This window comes from Scophthalmus maximus, chromosome 12, assembly GCF_022379125.1.
Source record: "Scophthalmus maximus strain ysfricsl-2021 chromosome 12, ASM2237912v1, whole genome shotgun sequence".
NCBI lineage: Eukaryota > Metazoa > Chordata > Actinopteri > Pleuronectiformes > Scophthalmidae > Scophthalmus > Scophthalmus maximus.
Genome location: NC_061526.1, coordinates 15,045,467 through 15,067,172, shown reverse-complemented (window position 1 = coordinate 15,067,172; position 21,706 = coordinate 15,045,467). Strand labels below are relative to the sequence as shown.

General features: G+C 44.0%; 2 protein-coding genes across 6 annotated transcripts in view; one reads left to right on the top strand and one right to left on the bottom strand.

Annotated features, from left to right (window-relative positions):
- The window catches only part of cerk (ceramide kinase), a 32,121-nt gene extending 28,441 nt beyond the window's left edge, over window positions 1-3,680 (bottom strand). The window contains exon 1 of the mRNA XM_035618560.2: window positions 3,393-3,680. Coding sequence (XP_035474453.2) covers window positions 3,393-3,540 — 148 coding nt within the window. The 5' untranslated portion in view covers window positions 3,541-3,680. The remainder of the gene's footprint in view (window positions 1-3,392) is intronic.
- Window positions 3,681-5,590: 1,910 nt separating this feature from the next.
- The window catches only part of tbc1d22a (TBC1 domain family, member 22a), a 95,155-nt gene continuing 79,039 nt past the window's right edge, over window positions 5,591-21,706 (top strand). For 3 of the 5 annotated variants that reach the window (XM_035646986.2, XM_035646995.2, XM_035646965.2), the window contains exons 1-5: window positions 5,593-5,814; window positions 6,268-6,324; window positions 8,179-8,362; window positions 8,976-9,234; window positions 12,409-12,591. In XM_035646986.2, coding sequence (XP_035502879.1) covers window positions 5,753-5,814; window positions 6,268-6,324; window positions 8,179-8,362; window positions 8,976-9,234; window positions 12,409-12,591 — 745 coding nt within the window. In that variant the 5' untranslated portion in view covers window positions 5,593-5,752. Of the gene's footprint in view, window positions 5,815-6,267; window positions 6,325-8,178; window positions 8,363-8,975; window positions 9,235-12,408; window positions 12,592-21,706 lie in introns of all 5 variants that reach the window. The other 2 variants (XM_035646976.2, XM_035647003.2) reach the window with 2 other exon arrangements.

Genomic DNA, 21,706 nt, shown 5'->3' with positions numbered 1-21,706 from the left:
TCTCAATTTTTCTGTAATTGTCGCGTGCTCTTGGATTTAGTCATCTTATCACCTTGGCTTGAGCGATGTCAATGGGCGGTTGGTCAGCCCGACTGATCTGCTGACTTTTCAAGAGCCACGAAAAAAAAAAGGTCAAAAAGTTCCCTCCGTCAATGAAATACCTCCCGGATGGACGTAAACAAAAGTTTGTACAGACATCCATGTTTTGCCCTTTTTGCTATCATGTGGATTTTCCAAAGGGGTTTTTATCACAGAGCAAATTCTGTCATGCTCATGCCAATTTTTTTCACCCTCATTTCCCAAACTTCCAGTGTATATACGGTAAGTGAATCCGTCACTGTAAGACGACAGATCCATATCCAGCTCTGCCATGTGGGGAAGCAAATATCTAAACCCCCCCCCCCCTCTGACCAAGAGAGATATCCCGGCTTACAGGGGGCCTGAGGAAGTGCTCCTCCGGAAGCAAAGTGATTTGGAGGAAAAGGGGCGCCGCTCGCAAAGGCATACGCCGTGATTTATTCCAGATTTTCCTCCTTCCTCTAGATTTACTCGGGACTCGCGGATCATGTCATCTCAGTGATTGGATTTGATCTAAGCGTGTCTGTGGCTGCCATCCGTCTCGCGTGTTACTCAGCACATCTGACTGACGGATGCTGTGATTCGGCCAAATCCACTTAAATGTCAAGCAGTAACATCCGCTAATGCTGCGTAAGCCAAAACATCAAGGCCGGAGTGATGTTCACCGCTCACAACAATTCCTCTCGGCATTTATGGCACTCGTGGGTCAGTTTGACGTTAGGGGAAATATATATCGGGGGAAAAAAAATGTTGAAGACACAGGCCGAGGATGACCCCGGCAAATTTGAGTCCCGCTGCATGATTTTCTGTCACCAGCTAAGATGAACTTTTGTCTAACCTCTCACTGCTGCGGCTGACCCATTGATTCTCTTAACGTCTAAATGTTACTCGGTGGAGAAAAAGGTCAAACCTCTACCAACTAACACATGCCTCCTCCTCTAATATTATTTTTTCCCCAATATCCCAGCTTGATTTGGCACATTTTTAATTTTCAGTACACTTAATGGGAAGAAAATTAAATAGAAAGCAACTTAGCAAACTTGTTCATTTGCAGTATTTCAGCTGTTGCGGGCACTGGTATCTGTGACCATGCAGGTAAGAAGCTGGTGTCTTAACCCAACAACAAACTGTAGAAACACATCTCAAGTACATTAAGTTCATCAGACGGACTGCGACAGCTGTGAAATTTTTTCTGATCCCGCTCTAATGTAAACACACACACACAGAAATAACCGACAGGGAAGCGCGGCGTGTTTGAGCAGCCGATGATGTAAGTCAACAGCATGTAAAACAAACGGAGCCGAGACGCAGAGAGTTTCGTGTTTGGGTAGGTGCAAAATGTGAGGGAAAATTCCAACCGACAACAGCCCTTTCTTTCCTACAGTAACTGATTAACTACGCGCTGTATCGGTCCACTAATGATAAACCAGAATCAGATGCTGCTCAAAGACTACGGTCATAAAGCGGTAAACATAATTAGCCTTTTTTTGGGGGGTTTTGCCTCGGCATGACCTCGGTCATTTGATTTCCTCAGAAATGACGGTGACCCCGTTCCTCGTTGTTTTTTTCTTTTTAACAACAGTGTTTAACGCTGCACTTATTGGTTATATACTACTGGCAATATTTACTCCCCAGCTCAAGGGCGAACTGAACAGCTCTCGTCACAGTGATCACTGGGAGGGACTTTGATGTAGCTGCGTCGAACGTTGGCTCAATAAACGGAAGTCTTTATGGCGGGTTATTAAGGGGCGCTTGGTACCACTTTGAGGAAGGTCAACGGCCAGGTTTAAACCCGAGTGTACACGTGGTGCAGTAATTGCAGACCAGGGATCTCATTTGGATGGACAAACCGTACGACGTCGGGACTAAGCGGACGTTTCCGATTCAAAAGGACTGAAAGGGCCGACGTTTGGAAAACTGCCCGACAACCACAGTGACAGTAAAGAGATCTTAGGATACAGATACCATTAATCCAGTACATGCTGGGTTGCACAGCTATCCGTAAACACATATTTTTTAGGAGTGTTTCCACTGCAGGAATTCAATTATATTCAATTTTTATTTTTATAGAGCATAATCACAACATACATCGTCTCAAGGCACTTTGCACAGTAAGGTCGAGACCTCACACTATTACAGAGAAATCCCAACAGTTCCCAGTCGATTAAAGAGTGCCACCAATAAGAGGTTCAGGAAGTTTTTGAACATTGCTGACAAGTCAAGTATACTACCACTATTACACACCACTCCCCCATTATTTCAAAACCTGCCACTACGAACTCATTGATTGTAGTTCATTGCCAACACACATCCAGCTGTGCAAATAAAACATTGTGCCGCCGTCATCATTACGGCGTATTGTGACTCACACAAATGACTTTCATGTTCCAGAGAAATCAAAGTTCCTGGCACGTTTGATGGAAAAGCACAAAGTTTACAAATCATAGAATCATACAAACTAAACATTTGTTTGAGCTCATTAAAAAAAACGGTTAAAAGCAAATTGGTTGCCATCACTGATGTAAGTGAATGTTTCAAGTTGGGGCACAACTAACAGCTTTAGGTGGCCGTGTGACATACAAATAAAGAGTTGTAATGTAAGTACGTACAATATAAAATTAAGACTGATAAAGACTTCTGACTAAGTTTGAACTCCCCACTTCTGTCTTTTCTGACTTGAGTAGAAGAATTTCATGCCCTGTATGTTTTGAGGAAATTCTACCTCAATTTTTCTTTTATCAAAACTCATAACTTGTAGTGACCAAGCTGAATCCAGGGCTCGCATTACTGAAGATGTTGACGGAGCTCATTGGGGGCAGAAAAACAGCATTCGTGGACGAGTCAGCCAGAGAATGAATGAATGAATGAACTCTATCCTGGGGAGATGTACAGTATCAAATGACCGCCATCCTCTTGTAGTGGTTGCTTGTAAGAAACAGAGCCTCCTGATTGTCTCTGACTTGAGAACCCTGCACCTGCTCATACAGCGGCTACACGACCTGACTGTTGCTCCCTTAACACCTGCATGGTCCAGATAAGGAGAGGAGAGTGACGGCTCATCCTGACTTTTAATTTGAATTGAATTGTTTGTTTGTTTTTTGCATGTAGGTTACAGTGGTTCCATTTACCAAAGGCAAACGATTGACTGTCAGAAAGTCTGGTCTTTGAGGTTAGGTTTTTTCTTTTGAACTTTTATGGATTGTGAAAATATGACTTTTTCAACTTTTAATAGGGATTTGGCAAATGTCAAAAGCAAACAGCACAACAGCTGGGAATCGTGGCACAGCTCGGAGACTCATTCCACTGCCACTCACCCGTTGCAGACAACCCGCCGATGGCCGAGCTTCGTTTTCGGCCCCCCTCGGTTTCCTTCCAAGCCAGAACACTGCGATCCAGAACGACCTCCACCGGCCCGCGGCCGTGAAAGAGCCTCGAACACAGCGACGGGGGCTGCTTCTCCATAACTTCACCCTGGACGTGCGATCAGCTGTTGAGCTGCCGTCCGATGGAGCTCGTGTCTACTTTTGTCACGGCCCGCCCAGCACGACGCGTTCAACGCGTGGAGTGAGTGTGTGTGTGCAGTGTGTGTGTGTGTGTGTGTGCAGTAAGTGTGTGTGTACCGCGTGTGCCCGAGTTGACAGCAGAGCAGGTGTACTTCACACGAAGATCGTGTGTGAGCAAGAGGGTTCACTCAGGTGTAAAAATAAAAAATAAAACTTTGGGAGGATAATAAAAACGTGTCTGGAATTGAAGTCTGTACACTAAACTGTAAAGACAATAATACATTAAATAAATTAAGTTTATGCCAGTTTGTTTCATATAGGAAAAAACAAAATCTAACGTGTTGTCATAACTATGCTTAAATAGAGAAAGAAACAGTCGATAATACAATAGGAACTTGTAATTTGTTCCATCCATATAAAAGGAGAAGCACACAACAGGTTTCAATTCTGTTTTTTTTAGGTTACTTATTCCTTTTTTCTTTTTTTTTAACTTATTTTGCCAAAGGCTATTTTGGAAAAGTAAGCCTCCCAGATGCCTTTTGACATTCAGCCATGAAACCTGCACAGGTCTAACACTTAAGGAATAAAATAAACAAACACACAAAAACAATCCCTAGATATTTCAACAGAAAACCTGCAACATTTGGACACATTTTGCAACTCAGAATCAGAATCAGAATCAGATTTGTCACTTACATACTACACACTCAAGCATACATGGGGAGTGAGATACCATTCTTCATAGATCAAAGTGTATGTTACATTTAAGAACAGGCACATATTTAAAAGAAAGACAGACACATAGGAACAGATTAAAAACATAGAGCAAGCGTTAAATAAAAAGTGCTGCTGATTCATAAAAAGTCCTTATTCCACGTTAAAACAAAAGTGCTGATGCATTTATACGTTCTGAGTGGACGGTACTTAAGAGCCGGCCACATTTAGGGTGCTGGTGCATTTGTATGAGTGCATGTATGTCATTACATGGTATTGGAGATAGGGGGATATGGGGCAGCATTCGCAGTGTTCAGACTTCTGATGGTTTGGGGGAAGAAACTATTGCTCCTACCAGATGGCAGGAGTGTGAAAAGGTGGTGGGAGGGCTGGATGGGGTCAGTCCTTATGTTTGTTGCCTTTCTGACACATCGGTTAGTGTATATGTAGGCTATGGAGAGGAAAGAGACACTTGTGATCCTTTCTGCAGCTCTTATTTCTTTCTTTTTGCAGGGACTTGGGGTTGGCAACTTTTCCTGTTAATGCTGGTATCTTAAAAAAATAGTGACGGAGTGATAGCTCTAAGTCCCGTCCCCCCCCCCCCGCTTCAAACCTGGCAAATAAACACAGCATCAGCATGCCCCGTGGACACATAAGCTCTCTCTAAATCAGAGCATTTAGGTGATTCTCTGTGGTTCCACACACAAGAGTTGAATCAGTATCTGAACCTGTCATAACCTTCAGGTAGCTTTCAGGCAAACACCGACATGAAAACAAACTGTGTTTAAGTTGTTTGCCCCCGACATCCTGGCATCTGTGTTCGGTCGGAAATCACTGATTATAAAACGATTGAAATGTTGTATTGATAATCCAGCTCCACTATTTGTTGTGTTAGTTTTTCCTCATGGTATTTGAGTGTTGTGCAAATGCGTAACAGAGAAAGACAGTTAGTATGGAAATTGAAAGGTATATATATATATATTTAGAACATACCATTACTTCCTATTTCTAGAAATAGTTCATCTTCTCAAAGTTGTGTCTGAATTATAATGTGTGGTAACAACTATACACAACTTTAAACAATAGCATACCTTACTAAAGTATTAACAGATCAATTGATGCAATGGAAATGTTGGTATTCTTCTCTCCAGGCCTGTGTTGCTGATGCTTGTGGTTTTTCATTCTGTCAACAAAGCAAAGACAGCGGGGTGTGACGTCAGCCGCTTCCCGTGCCACCTCACCGCGGAACTCACTTGTGATTGGCCCACGGCGAGGAAGTGTCGCCCCGGCCAATCGCGGCCGCGCTTGCTCACCCACTAGGCAGTATCAACATGGCAGCTTTCTGAGTTTTGGAGGAGGGGGACCTGGTGTAAATAAACACATATTTCACGTTTTGCAGACAACGACAGCGTCCGCGTGTTTGTGTTTCGGGACTGGCCGGAGCCGAGGGGGGGATCATGTCGAGTGACGGGAGCAGAAAACAGTTCTGGAAGAGAAACGCAGCCAAGGTTCCTGGCAGGTGAGTGACGTGTTCCCTCCTGTTGGCTAGCCTAGCGTAGCTAGCCTCACTCAATGGACGCTGCACTGTTGCGCTTCAAACGCAACTTGAACTTCCACCGGCTGCCCTGCTGCATTGCACAACGTTCGCTAGCCCCCCCCCCCTCCACTCGTATTGTACAAATATCCGTTGTAAATCAGTCTCTCAGGCAGTTTACACCTGGCTGCTGCTAGCTGGCTAAGAGCTATGTTTGCTAACAGCGGCTAACAGTCAACTACTGTACCCACAGCGCATTCACAGAATGATACAGTAGCACTTTTTTCATTGAGCAGTAACCATGGCTTTTCAAACAGTCCCATTTCCGTAACGCTTATTCCAGTGGCAACTGGTTAACTTGAAAGCTAGCGTATCTAACTTGACAGCCAGCGGTAAGTTAGCTCATTCATTTACATGTTCTCTTCCTCACTTCCTCAGCATTCAACATGTATACGGAGCACAGCATCCGCCCTTCGACCCGCTCCTTCACGCGAAGTAAGTTCAGTGCAGCTCTATTTTGTGCGTGTGATCTTGCCGGAGACTATGAGCAAACGTTGGGACTATTTCCTCTTCAACTTTCTGTGTGCTAACAGTGTGTCTTAGTTTGGAAAACTTATGTCTGAAAACCAATGTAGCTCCCATTCTTGACTGTTCCAGTTAGATGATATCTTTGATAAACTAACAGGTTTTTATCCAGGTGCGTGTTGAATCAAAGTGCTCTCTTTTTCATTCCTCTTTGACGGGAGATGAATCTTTTACTAAGGCTTTTGTCAGAAACAATGCGGAAATTATTATCACACAAAAGACCTTTATAGAAACCGCTAGTCCCTTGGTAGGAATCAGGATGCAGGATTCACTTTGAATGACATTTGCCTGAAGTTCCTATGTTTAATTTTCCATTTCTATTCACCACGAGGGCCAGGGATTATGTGATCTGATGCATTTAAGCGCCAGAAGAATGCAAACATCTTAAAGAGACTCTGCACAGCCACTCGCTGAAAGCTGAAATCTGAAATGTGAAATCTGCTGTTGATTGATGCAGTAACAACACGTCATACTTTCAGGAATGTGGTCCCGTTTGTTTGCCGTTTGACAGCTGACTGAGACACGGGCTTTGACGTCATAGGGGAGTGGCCATAACCGTAGTGTGCTTGAATCTATGAATCTTCATATCTCTGGTATCGCAGTATAATTCTGGGAACCTTCTGTTTGCACTGCAGTTCCCTTCCTGTTTTAGAGGAAGTGAACCTACCAGAATATCGATGGTCAATGGACTGAGAGAGAGAACGGCTTACAGTTGCTACTTTCACTTTTATTCTAACCTATCTGTAAAGATTTAAACTATGCCAAGTACAAACTTTGATATTAGGTTATATGATTTAAAGATTTAAGAGGCATAAATTAGAAAAAAAGGGATATTTTATGTACAGTTGAAAAATATTTCCGTCGGCACTTGTCTTGTTCCTGCACACGTACATGCATGCGCACACACACACACACACACACACACACACACACACACACGCACACACACACACACACACACACACACACACACACACACAGAAGAACAGCCTGTTATTCAATGGTAATCCTTCTGTCTGATGTTTAATCGTGTAGATTTCCACAGGGGGTTGAATTTAATTTGCTTATTTTTTTTTTGTCCGGGTAAATGTTCAGACTTTCTCTTTTCTTCCAAGTTATGATGAAAGTTAGCCAATATGGACAAGCATCTCCCTCTCTTTGATATGGAAATCCTTGCCTTTGTAAGAGATTAGTGCACCTTCGTGTTTTTACCCATCCCTCCCTCGTATCCCCCTTTTTCCGCATCGCACGATAAAACAGGAAGTGTTGAGTTTAATTAAACTCTCTTTTTCTGTTGCACTTATTTTTTTCTGGCTGGAGGAAATAGTATCCCTTTAGTGCAAAGAAAGCAAATGAGTAAAAATTTTTGTTTCAAACTTGACCAGGTTCTGTCCTGTTAGGTGTTAAGGCATGTGATTCTCAGTGTGTTTCATTGTGAGTGTTTTGAATTACTGACAAGTGTCAGTGTTTTAAATGTGAATATAATACATACTTTGTTGTGTTTGAAAGTTAGTTCATTAATTCATTTGTCATGTTTTGTTCAAAGGGCTGGTGTTCTTTTATTTCATTCCTCATCTGTCAGCGTCAAAATGATTATCTTTTCATCCCTGAGCCGTTTTTTTCCTTATCCTGTGCTTATTTACTTTATCTCCCTCCCCGCTTCCCTGTCTTACCCCCCTCCCTTCCCTTTTCTCTCAATTCTTTCAATCTCATCCTCATCCCCTTATCTCCTCCATCTTCGTGACCTTCCCTCTGTTCCTCCAGTCTAATTAAAGCAGGTAACAAGCTGCCTCCGGCCACGCCAGGCAAGCCCAAGAAGGCGACCACCTTCCAGGAATTTGAGAGCATCACAAGTGACGCATGGGATGTCGGGGATGACGACGACGAGCTGCTCGCCATGGCTGCACAGAACCTTAACATCGAGGTGGTCATGGAAACGGCAAATAAGGTGAATGAACTCATGCTGGGGTCTGTGGGTGGAGGTTTTTCTTCCATAAGGGTTTGGTTTGAAGGAGAGTCGCCAGATCCACAGTGCCACCCCAGTCTTTTCTGTCTATTTTAAAGCATCTCACCAATGTCTGCACCCTCAAATCAGGTTGTTCCATGAAATTGTCAACTGTATATGGCAAAAGAATTTCTAAAAATCAGAACACCTAGGCCTCAATTTTTCTCCCTTGCAGAATCACACACAGACAGCGCCAGACACCACAGACACATAGTTCTTATTATACTTATTATGCTCTCATAGCTTAAAGGCCGCACTGACCATGGTCATAACAAATTAGAAGGTACACAGACGTCTGCATAGAGCTTTGCGTACATACTCTGATGATGAAAATGACCTCACTTGGCCACTAGTGGACACTCGTGTATTTGCAGATGTAGAAAGTGTAACATGGCTTTACAGTACTGTTTAAAAGTCTTTCTAGGGATTTGAAATAGATCTATGCAAATGGGTTCTTACAAGGTTACACTTGTAGAAATTAGATGTTGTGGTTTGCAAAATTTTTGTATATGGAGTTCAATGTCTTGTGCTCTTGTTCTTCCTCTAAACTCTACAGGTGATTGAGAATCATAGCAAGCAGCAGGAGAGACAGAGGCTGGACGACTCGACCGAGCTGGAGCAGAGAGAAGAGGACACGCAGGAGGAGACGGCGGAGGGCGAGGACGAGGAGGAGAACGAGGAGGAGGACGAGGAGGAGAGGGCGGAGGAGGGAGAAGCGACCATCCCAGAGGCGTCGTTCGCCTCCCAGAGCAGCTTTTATGCTGACGGTCGCCTGGTGAAATCCCACAGCGAAGCTCCAATTGGGTCACCTAAAGGTTAGTCAACACCATTGCTCAGTGTCCAAAAGTTTTCTGGCTCACCTGCATACTAAAAGCTGGACCGTATTTATCTCCAGTGCCCCGTTGTCACGGAATATTTTGCAAAGACACCCTGAAACCTCTGTGTAATCGAGAGGCAGATCTCATCCATCACACCACTGCCTTTAACTTTTAACTCCATTTAATTTTGTTTATTATTCTGTTAGTTTCATGGTTTCATCTTTTTGAAATTTTGATCGAAAACAGGGTGTTTGGATGGAATGCATCCTGCATAAATTTTGGGTTAAAACATCGGAAAGTCACTTTACTGACATTTAATAATCTGCCATAAATTAAATAGCTGTGAATATTCGCTTTTTTCATAATATTTTTGGGTGGCAGTTTAATGGCTTTATTTGATAGCTGCAGTGAAAGATTGATAGAAAATGGCAGAGGGAGAGTCAGTGAGTGACTCGCAGTAAATGGTCGTGGCCCTAAGCTTTGGGTCATTAGGTCATCAGGTCATCCTAACCACATTCAATTGATTCAACAGAATCATCCAGCATCCACACACCAGAGGAATCAGCGTCGGATATTTGGCTGCTAAAGTTCTCACTGTGTAGAGCAGCGTTTCTGACAGACTGCCAATGTTGTGCTTTGCTCGGACTCGCTTGCAGTCTTGGCAGAGTGTGCAGCATCGAAACCATTTAGAAAAAGATGGAGATAGATACTACAGTCTTTGTTGTCAAATAGTTTTGGTTAAAAGTTAGAAACACGTTTTAAAGCGTAAAGCAGGCTACGGAAAACAAAGAGATGGTTATGCTGCTGCTCTGCTGTTGTTTCATAGATTGTAACTTTCAGCAATTGCAGCAGACGCCCAAAACACCACGAACGTCTGGACGAGACGCCCTTGTCTTTCAGGTCATCTCCCTGTCTGGCAGGGGTGCTCTGCCGCTCTGCCTGTTGCCGCGGTGCCGATACAGATGACATAAGCAGTCTGTTGCCTTCGGGGCAGTTCTTCTTATCTCGGTACAGGCTTGAATGCACTGTCATGATATGAGCTTGTCCCCAAAAACACTGACTTGCAAAACATGAATACTTGGCAGACTGGTCAACCAAGTGACATGCACATTAACAGGAAAGAAGATGATGAAGGTGTTTCATTTTCTTCTTCTTCTCTTCTCTTGACAACTAAGAATAGCATGGACACACTTGGCCCAGTCAAATTACATAAATGGCACACAGCATGGCTTTCATTAGCGAGGCGGCATATACTTGAATACATAATGGCATAATGGACTCGGGCACTCATCATCCCACTAGCATGCATGTACAACACACACACACACACACACACACACACACACACACACACACACACACACACACACACACACACACACACACACACACACACACACACACACACACACACACACACACACACACACACACACACACACACACACACACACACACACACACACACACACACACACACACACTTGCGGAAGCTTGCGGATCTCTTCAGCCACTGGTTTTCTTGACACCGCACTGTAATACTGCTTCAGGGGTTCCGCTCTCTCTTTTCATGCTGTTGTGCACTCGCGTCTACGTATTTGATCGTCCTTACTCGTAATAATCGATGCAGCATATTGTGACAGACAAGTGGACATAACTGACTTCCTCTAAATTTCTGTTTTATGCCCCCTTAAAAGTTAAAAGTTATTGAATGTGCAATAAAAGGAGGGGGGGGGGGGTTAATTGTTACAGTCCAACAAAAATGTTCCACTACAAATACTCTAATAATCTTTTTAAATTTTTCAAAGTGCAAATAATGTGGTTGAGAACAGATTTTTAGTCTTTTTATTTGCTGCTGTAAAAACTGAAAGGGTTATTAAAATTGGCAGTTGTATTAATTGCCATGGAGTTTGTGTGATTCTCTCTGCACAGTAGACATAGTCGCGGTTTGCTCCGGCGCTCAGGGATGTTGGCAGGGATCTTTATGAACACGGTTTTTCCTTTATGAACTTTTGTTTAGTGTCCACGACACGAGGGACATCCCTTTCCACGCTGATGTCCTGAACTCACCAGCTTGTCAGTAACTTTTCTTGGTTCTGTTTTTGTTGTATGTGTGTGTGACTCTCGCTCTCGTTGTCTTCTCTTTTTTTCCCGTTTAAATTTCGAACATCTGGGGGAACATGTGGCCCTCAGCAGACTGAATTAATGTGCTTGTGTATCCATTATAGATGATCCACAGACATTCCGCAACAACTGCTGCCAAACTGGAGGCTTATTACAAAACAAACCATAAACAGTGACTACGTTCTATTCCCAAAAGATTTTTAGGAACCATACAATAAAGTGAAAGGGCAACAGGCCCATTAGGTTCCAAGTGTAGGTGACTGTGGTATTATGTCGACCATGTGTTGGGCCAGAATCCTAACTGTAAGTACTTGCTATGCAGCTGTAGTTAAAAGAATATCAGCTCAGTGTATCTGCAAAAAGCTGATCTTCAGTGTGATTTTGATAACATGCTAACTAGCAAGCAAGTTGCCGTGCTCAGCATTTACTAATTAACAAATCAGCGCCAGTTTCACCTTGCTCCTGCTCAGATTAAAGCCGAGGGATCATTTCAGCATGAGTGTTTTTTTCCCCTTCTCTTGAAAAAGGCAAATCAAAGTTTATTAGAGCAGGACATCAAGACATAATCTACGGAGTTCTCTGCGTTGTTGATACTGGTCTCAGTATAGTTACAGTGAAACACAACATCAGAGCATCATGTGAAGTGAAAATGAATCTGTGGGCTTGGACTATTTCCAGGAGAGACTTGAATCAAAATCCTTGGATCGCTCAACGGTCGCCATGTTTTTCGCGAGCACAGAGCAACGCGGCGCCGTCGGAGACTTTAATCCCCCACCAACGCGCACCGCCCTTCACCCATGTTGTCAGATCTGGGAGGAAGAGGATGGAAACAAAAGTTTCTGCAGACTTTAGAAGAAAACGTGCAGCTCTGGGCTTATTCTATAGATAGATTACTTCTGGTACAAAGTCCTTTTGCATGTATTGAAAAAATGTCTTCAGTATCCTCATCTGCACAAGATAATACGCTGCTGTGTCACATGAAGTCCCTCCGTTCGCTGTGTGTAGTTGTTGTATAACCTGTCTCGTGTCTCTGTCTTTGCCCGCCAGATGCAGCGGGTGAGTTTGCATCGCTCCACAGACAGCGGTCTCTGCCCCACCGGCCTCCCGTCATCCCGCTGGTGGCTCGCATGGCTGACCAGAACACATCTGGCACCCCGGCCATGACCGAGAGGGAGGCGTCCCGCCTGGACAAGTTCAAACAGTTGCTGGCCGGGCCCAACACAGATCTAGGTGAGAGACACTCGCCCAAACAGGTTCTCCGTTTTTTTCATTTCCGCTGCGTCTCACTCATAGTTTGCTCGCTCAGTCCTGCCAGCTGTGCTGCGCTTTTAACGATGCTGCGAGGATTACATGGGGGGGAACAAAAATACCAGCGACAACAAAAGCAAATGACAGGCCTTTGTTCTAAACAAACGACAGGCCCCTTTATTGTTCATCCAACCCCAGAGACTGCGTTTGCTACCGCTGCTACCCCAGTGGCCATGATATCCCCCGCAGACCTCCCGCTCTTACAGTTGACTCTGTGTCCTCTGGAACTTAACTTTTCGCCGACCGCTGTGCACCGACTTGTTGCATCCAGTAGATAAAAACTACATCAAAGACGAGTTTGCGAAATTGAGTGAGAAGTTTGAATGTCAAGGATCCAGCCGGGGACCAGTCTATAACTTACAGGCAAGAAGTTATGTAATGAAATACTGAAAATCTGCATATGCACCTTGAATCCGTAGATGCACAGTTCACCTGCGGTTATATTCAACATTTGGGAGCACAGGTCAACCCTTCATATTGGAAAAAAAACCTGAGACTTGGGCGGCCTGAAGTAGTCTGATGTATTAAAACTGAAAATATTTTATATATATAGTTGTATATACAGTATAAAAAGGGTTAAGGTTAGGGGATTAGGGTTGTGATTTGTTAACAATAAGACAATTCATTTCAAAATGAAGAACGAACAAATTTATTTATGTAAGATACAGACAGGAGTTTAATATTTTATCCCTTGAATTGTCATAATGAATCACTGCAATCACAATCTGTAGCAAAAATTGTGGTTGCAGTCTTAATCAAATTATATTTCAACAAAACGTTCAAGTTCCTTGTCAATACCGTTAGCGTACTGTAGGTCGGGGAAGATTCATTTTTATTTCTATTATCTTAATAGCACGAATATTAAATATTTTTTTTGTTCCACTTCATTGGAAGCACTTAGGGAATCTTTATTATTGTATACCGTATGTCTTGATAACACATACCGACAGACAATGTGTGCATGACCTTAAAAAGATAAAGATTGCTCAAATTTTTTGTCAGCATGACCTCAACCAGTTTTGGTGAAAGCAAAGAGACTTGCTCATGAAAAAATATTTGTGGATGAATGTAGCAGGATGCTCTGTCAAACTCCGATAGAAGCCGTTTTGCATTCAGATCTCTGTGTGTGTTAAATGAGAGAATGTACATCTGACATCCTTGGGTAGATTTTATGTGCTCACTGTGTGAAAAGGTGGGATGTGTGTCTGCATATGTATGTGTGTGTGTGTCAAGTGTGCCGAAGAGATGAGAAGCCTGAAGCAGGACTAGGGGAGAGAATTAGGAAAGTGCAGTGGTTAGCAAGAGAATGGGTTACGCGCCTGTCTAAATACCTTAAATATGCTAAATGGAAAAAGACTGTGTCGGAGATATTTCACCGCAGCAATGACACGGCTTAAATACCGTAGCCGCCTTTTCTCAAGTGGTGGCTGTTGTGTTAATTTACTGCAGCTAAAGAGGCTACCAGGCATTTCTTTGAGACGGGCTCATATGAAAGGGAAGCCTTTTTCAGTCAAATTTTGTGTTTTTGCAGTACAATGCAAAGTCAACACTTTTGTTTGTCAGTTTGTTTCACATTAAAAGCTGGTGTTACAAAGGTTTCAAACATACGCCCCGGATGGTCTTTATTCAACTTAGTTATACTTTGCAAACACCTGTAAGCAGACCTCGATGTGTAAAATCAGTGAGTTTCCCCCTTTGATTATTAACGATGATCACACGATTATTGCCGACACTAAAACATCCTGGTGGTGGCAACCTGCATCCACAAATCCCGTGCGGTCAACAGAGAGGCGGCTGATTGGTTTGCTGTTTTAAATAAGTGTGTAAGTTTGCATCACTCGGAGCACGTTGCCCCCGCTTTACTTCGCCTCATGCAGATTAGTCTTAGCATTGGCTAAGATCCTAAAATGTAAATGCAGGATTTCATTAAGGTTGAATGGCCTTAGTCAGCAGAGTAATTCACCTTGTTGTTGTGTGTGTGTGTGTGTGTGTGTGTGTGTGTGTGTGTGTGTGTGTGTGTGTGTGTGTGTGTGTGTGTGTGTGTGTGTGTGTGTGTGTGTGTGTGTGTGTGTGTGTGTGTGTGTGTGTGTGTGTGTGTGTGTGTGTGTGTGTGTGTGTGTGTGTGTGTGTGAGATCCCCTTGAAAACTTTTTGAGCCAAACTAACTGGTTCACAAGTCATCAGCATTAGTCAACTTTAGGTTGCAGCCAGCGCAGCACAGAGCCGAGTGTATCCTGTACATCAGCAGATTGTCTCGAGATGTCAGTCGCCATTAGGGCCCGCCAGGCAATAGCGAAAGCCGGCTGTCTAAATTTAGTTTAGTTTCCGCGCCGTGATTGGATAGCCCAGAGAACGGGTGAGCCGTGCTGCCGGCTGCTGGCAGCATGAAAGATGAACTTCATTCATGGGACATAATTAAGTGAAGGACTGTGGGGGAGAGGAGGGGGGTGATAACGGGAGGGGATAGGGGCAGATAAGATAAGATAAGATGAAACTTTAATGATCACCAGGGGGAAATTGGGTCATTGCAGCAGCAAAGAATGGGATATAGAGGAGACGAGAAAGAAATTTCCTCCATGTGAAGAAATTCCAACCTAGTGGGACTAAATATGTCTGGCACAAAAGTAAACACTGACATTGTGAGTAGACCTCGGTTCACAAAGTTGGTCTCATTTTTTTTTGTTGGCCAGATTGAAATACGAATGGGATTTTTTTCACATTTGACCATTTACACATGAGCATAACGTTGCAGTTTTCACTGAAGAGAATGAAAAGACGGATTAAAATTTTGTCCCCCTCCCCGCACGCCGTCTGTGACACATTTGCACTCAAACAAATTCCGACATACCGGCAGACACTGTCAGCGGGGATGACGCCCCCTTGTGTAAACGAGAAACTCGACCGACTGTCCTTGAGGTCAAAGGAAGGGGGGTGGACGGAGATGATACATTGGCTGGTCCCTCAGTTGAATGGTGTCATTAATTGTGGCAGCCGCCATGTTTTTTAGGACAAGCCATGTCGACATGTCTGACCTGGCAGTCTCTGGAGTTTGTGTGTGATTTTTTGCGGGGCATTGTGTGATATATATATTTTTAACTTGATGAATTAGGGCCCATAACTTCACATTATAGCCAGCTTGACTTTGTGTTACAGCCGAGTTGGTCTTGTCACAGGTGTAGGTTAGCTTGAACGTACACTTCTCCTGTCACGAGTGATTTGAAACTTTGCCTGTGCAACAGAAGAAACCAGCATTTGAAGGGGGGATAGGTGGTGAGAACAAAAAAGACAAGAATCGGCACCCTCACTCACCTGTTTCTCTTTTTTTCCCCCCTTCACTTGTCAGGGTCGTCTTTTCACTTTTTTTGATCACAATACCTGTCCAACTAGCCTTCATGATCTCCCTTTGCATTCCGATCTTTAACACCCCTGTCAGTTTCTCTCTGTCTCTTTAACGCCCTCCCTCCCTCCCTCTCTCCACCTCTCTTTCTCCCTCTCTCTCTCTCTCTCTCTCTCTCTCCGTTGAGCCTTGCGACAGGTTGTGACAGCGGCCTGTTTAGCATGTAAGGTCGCGGGGAAGGTGATGACCCGTGCATGCGCGAGAGTCGGGTGATTGATGTCCCGTTGATCTCGCCTAATTATTCCCGATGTCCTGAGGCGAGCCTGAACACAGCACCCACTGTACACCGCTCAGCGGAGGAGCGAGTGGTTTCAGCTGGGAAACTGAAGGACAATGACAAACACAGTCTCTCTCCCTCCAGTTCACGAGTTTCACTCATTGTTGCTGCAGCAAGGCGGATGTATTTTTGGAGGCATGCAGTATTTTCATATATTTGAATATGTAGTCTAGAAGTAGCCCTTCCTGTGTAACTCAACACAATCCAGAAGTGATGTTATTATCCCAGATGGAATCTTCTTGATCTTGATGAACCCAATTTCTTTTCTACCAAATCACAAAATGAGCCCTGGCTATTTTAAACTGAAAATTGTAACATCAGATATTATAAAGCTTTAAAATTGTGAATTGAATTTTTTCTACCATCTCTATATTCACATAACAACCTTTTCTAATATCACACTCAATTGTTCACAAGAGACTCACTGCATTTAAGGCAATTTAAGCTGGCGTCATCTTTGTAAAACCCTGTATCATAATTGCCAATAGGGAACTGACAATTTATCATTCGCGGGGGAAACGGAAAATCAGATTAAACAACATTTAAACAATAGTAATTTGCTAATCAGAAAATGAAACACATCAGCATTGATTATATTACCTCAACTGGGCCATATTTTTTTTCTTTCTCCCCAGGCATTTTCTCATTTCATTTTCCGATCATGACAAGCTTAAAAAAAAAAAAAAAAAACACAAAAAAGCCCCAGACTACCTAAGTTTAGCGATCTGTGTTTTCTTGTCAGCAATCACCATGGCGTCCGACCAGTTTCTGAGCAGAGAAAGGCGCCAGTCGAACAGCTGCACCGGCAACTCGCTTACATGAAGCAAATATGCCTTCCAGTTGGGTCCCTCTGACTTTTTAAATCAACAACGGTGCATAGTTTATAGCTCGTCGTCAAAAGTCCTGTCAGTTTCATTTGGGCGGGCACAGCACCCCTGGCCCCCCCGTGGCCCGCCTGTAATTATGACACGTCTGTCAAGACGATCTGTCTTATTTTCCTGTAGCTTGTTACAGATTTTAAGCTTTTTCAGTTGCTGTTTTTCAGAAAAAACACCTTCCCTTTCTGACAGCTCTGGTCAAAATTCAGGAATAAGTCGTATTTGTATGTGTGTGTGTATTTTGTTAACTTTCTGCGAACCACTTGCTCTGTCATGGGCTATCAGCCATAATGCCAGGTTTTACAGACTTCTTGCACATTTTCCTTTCTTTTTAATAGATTTTAAGAACGAGAGCTGGCATCTGACATCAAGGCAATATTGCTGGATCACAGAAATACTGCTGTTGCTATGGCAATTGTCCTTCCTTCTCCTTTCCTTGGCAATTTATCCTTTTTGTTGTTTACTTCCCCTTTTCACGAGTACCTGTCCTTGTTTGTCTATTTTTTTTTCTATTTTCTCATTACTCCTTTTTTGATTATGTCGGAGCTCACATGTGCTCACACATGTGCACCCACATACATCCATGGGCTGTCGGCGCGTCGATAATATACAAGAAACTGCTTACCAACAATGAGAACACAGAAAATGCAACAACTGTCTGCCCACAGGAATACGCAGACACACACTCCTTCCATTGCCTCGGTGCATGTCGGTGTGTCTCCACCCTCTGTTGGGGGTGCTGCAGCTCTTTGTTACACATCCGTCCACCCCAGCACAGCTTTCTCCCCAACTGCCATCGCCGTTCACTGCAGCAACCTGTTAGTGGTAAGCTTGGGCCCGCTCTGCTCCCTGCCACGGCCCTGCCCGCTCCGCGCGCTACAGTGCAGCAATCTGCAATCCTGTTACACAGCATCAACCATATGATAGGCTTACCATCAGCGCTGTTTGCCAAGTTAATAGGCGCCATCAAAGTGGGAAGTGGCGATGTAATTCAATTTAACTCAGCCCTAATGCCTCCGTGCATGTGTGACAACCTCAGGAGTGTGCGCCACTGGCGGCTGGGAAAGTGTTAAGGAAGATATAGTGTGGCATTGGATTGTTGAAGGGAGTTTCGCAGGCAAATTAGCCAAGAATGTAAGTGTGTAATGTATTTGAGAAAAGCTACAGAGACATGAAAATACATGCATGCTGTTTACTGTATGACATATACAGTGAGAAATACTGAATCTTAAAATCTCAGCACATGTTTCGCATTAAGAGGGAAAATTGCCTTCAAACTCCACTGTGTGTCGTTCACAACAACTATGCCAACAGTCAGGGGGAATCTGTATAGTATGTGCACATTAATGTTGCACGCGCTGCCTCCGAGCATGTCTCCAGGCAAAACACCTGACTTAATAAGGTTGGTCACGCCACCAGCCATGTCAGTAGCCCCACCGACTGCCCGGCTCAGTTTATTCATATGTTTCACTGTGTTGTGCTTCCATGTGAGTCTTTCTGTTGTTTTTTTTCAAAGAGAAGCTTGACTGAACGCAACTCAGCCCTTACAGTGCACACGTGACCTCTGCTGGCCTCCATAAACTGCCCATTTTTGTGTCCACTGGCAGCAGTTTTAGTTTAAACCAACTGTTTTGATTATGCACATTTATTTTTGAGATTTACTGATTTAGCATTGCCAGAGTACAACAGTTTGTTGACAATTTGTTATGTTTGACGGTCCTAATAGTACGAAACCCCCCCCCCCCCCCAAATTTTTTTAGGGCTGGTTTCATCAGTTAGGCAAAGCAAGCTCCAGGGAATTGAGTGCGCGCACACACACACTTTCACACTTTCACACACAAATTCTCACACCTGTTCACTCATCTATGCTCGGTGTCCTCTCCCAGCCATCTGGGCCATCCATCAGGCCTCCTGAGCAGGTATAATCCAGGGGGGGAGTATCTTTTTACAAGAGTCCCATTAGTTTATGAGCCGTCTGCTCCCTGGCGCCATCACTTTTGTCCTCTAGATGAGTTGAGACCGTTCGGGACTCGCTCACAGTATTCAAGGTTTATAGGAGGGGAGCTTAACTTTTTAATACACTGCATGATAAAGGTGGCTGTCCCGACTGTATTGTTTTTCTGACCTCACCGGCGATAATGGTCTGTGATGACACTGATTTGTCCCCAGGCAGGTGTTCAGGATGACGCACCACTGTGTTTACAGCATGACACAGAACAACTGATTGTTATGTTCCGTAAGGTTTAGACCACAGCATACAGTAGGGTCTGAGTAGGAACCACAGACTTTCACTGTACTGTATGTGAAAACCACCGTTTTGACCCTTGATTCGCTGAGGCAACCCCTTGTCGCAGAATCTGATCGCCAGTTTTGTCAGGTGTGTGTGTGTGTGTGTGTGTGTGTGTGTGTGTGTGTGTGTGTGTGTGTGTGTGTGTGTGTGTGTGTGTGTGTGTGTGTGTGTGTGTGTGTGTGTGTGTGTGTGTGTGTGTGTGTGTGTGTGTGTGTGTGTGTGTGTGTGTGTGTGTGTGTGTGTGTGTGTGTGTTGCCTGAGAACCTTGCGGTGTTTTGAACCTTGCGGTGTTTTGCCCCAGTGCTCGCGCTCCTGCCTGAATAGTGCATGGCTCCGGCCCGCCAACCGTCTTCCCTCCTGCCCCCGTCAGCTCCTTGTTCAGCCAGCACTGACTGACAACACTTCCTCTCTTCTCGCTGTCTCCTCGCCTTCTTATTGGCCTTTTCGCACAGAACCGTGCACGCAGGTAGGCAGACTGACTGACAGGCAGGTGGACAGGCAGACGCGGAAGGTGTGCACAGGTTCAGCCTTGCACATTTACGCGTACAATCATACATACAAACACACTTTTCTCTTTATTAATTTTAACATGTGGGTTGGTTGTTCTTAGTAATTGCCCTCCCTCGGCAACAAAACGTCCTAGAGCCCCGTTGTCTGAGTCCACTCAGGAGGTGGTGGCACTTGAATTCCTACTTGGCCTTTGTTTGAAATGAAGATTAAAGTCTAAAATTAAATTCTTAAAGGATCCAGTCCTGATATCACATCTGGCTTCTCTTTCATCTCAGTTTCTGAAAAATTTGAATACACCCCGGGTTTACTTTTCATATTGTAAGACAAATTGGCATCCTCTACTGCTTAAATAAAAGTTAAAAAAATGTGTATGTGCCTCCATATAAACAACCACAGCTTGTTGCATCACTGCTCGCCTTTGTCTGTATCCATAATAGAGCTGCAGTGGGGCTTAAATGAAAATTGCCTTCTTTATACTATAGTAAAGCTTTAGTTGTGTTTAGTAGTGTAATATTGAATACATTTTTTCTTTTATCTGTGGAACAAGTGGCAACCCACTGTGACATCACCCCTTCGTTTGGAACTGCCATTTTTAGGCCTGATTTCAGCATTTAAGTTTAAGCATCTTCAAAAAAACAAACAGTTGTAACTATATTTGGAGGAGCGGGGGTGGGGCCTGTCAGAGAGCTCGAGGACACTGCAAGTCCACCTACACCTGCAACCATTGGACGTTACTAGCTGTCCCTGTCCCCCTAACCCTGTTTCCACGCCCCAAATGTACTGTATATTGTGTTTTTTTCAACTATTTTACTATAAATGGGAGCATAATTTACAAAATGAACATCATGCTTTCTTAAAGAATAGTTGAAACTAGAGATGGAGAACATAAACACATCAGGAAAATGTTAAGTGATTCTTGCAACCAGTGGAGTCGCTCTCTGCTGGTCATTCGGGAGAATACAGGTGTCACTTCCACATTGGCTTCACTCCCGGGAGCTTGTGACTACGTCGATTTTTATATACAGTGTCTGGGAACTAAAACCCTTAACCCTGGTTTTATTTGGGCTCCCTGTTCTTGGCACTTACGATGCGTTGCCAACATGTTGCCAAAACGGTCCTGTGACCCACATGTAAGTGTTCCATGTCCCCATGCAGACTGAGAGAATCTGGGCCAGAAAGGTGAATGAGACACATTCTCTCTTCCCTCGGCAAGTAGAGTACACTTGAGGTGGCCTCTGTCAAGACACCCGTACCCCATCTTCTTCAGTGGAGCTGCTGTAGGCAACGGAACATGAGTGAACTGCAACGGGCAACTCCATGTTGTTCACTTGATGTTACCCCCCCTCTCCTTTTAAACCACTGTCAGGCTGCCGTTGCGTAATACTTTTGCTACTCGGCTTGCTGAATGAGTTTAAATGAAATAAAATCACAATATTTAGTTCTATTTTGCCCTCTGAATGTTTCAAGAGTCATTGAGCATTCATTACCTCGGAGGGTCCCACATCAGAGCAGCTGTTGTGGGTGTTCAACAGAAGGTACACGGTGTCCTAATCACCCCCTGTGGTCCCCGGCTTAACTCCAGCCAAGACAAAGTGCACCCCTGTAAGTTCATGCATAATGGAATACAGTAGACGCAGGGAGGAAAAGACTAGCAGCAGCTGCCCTTGAGTTGCACATTGCCGACGA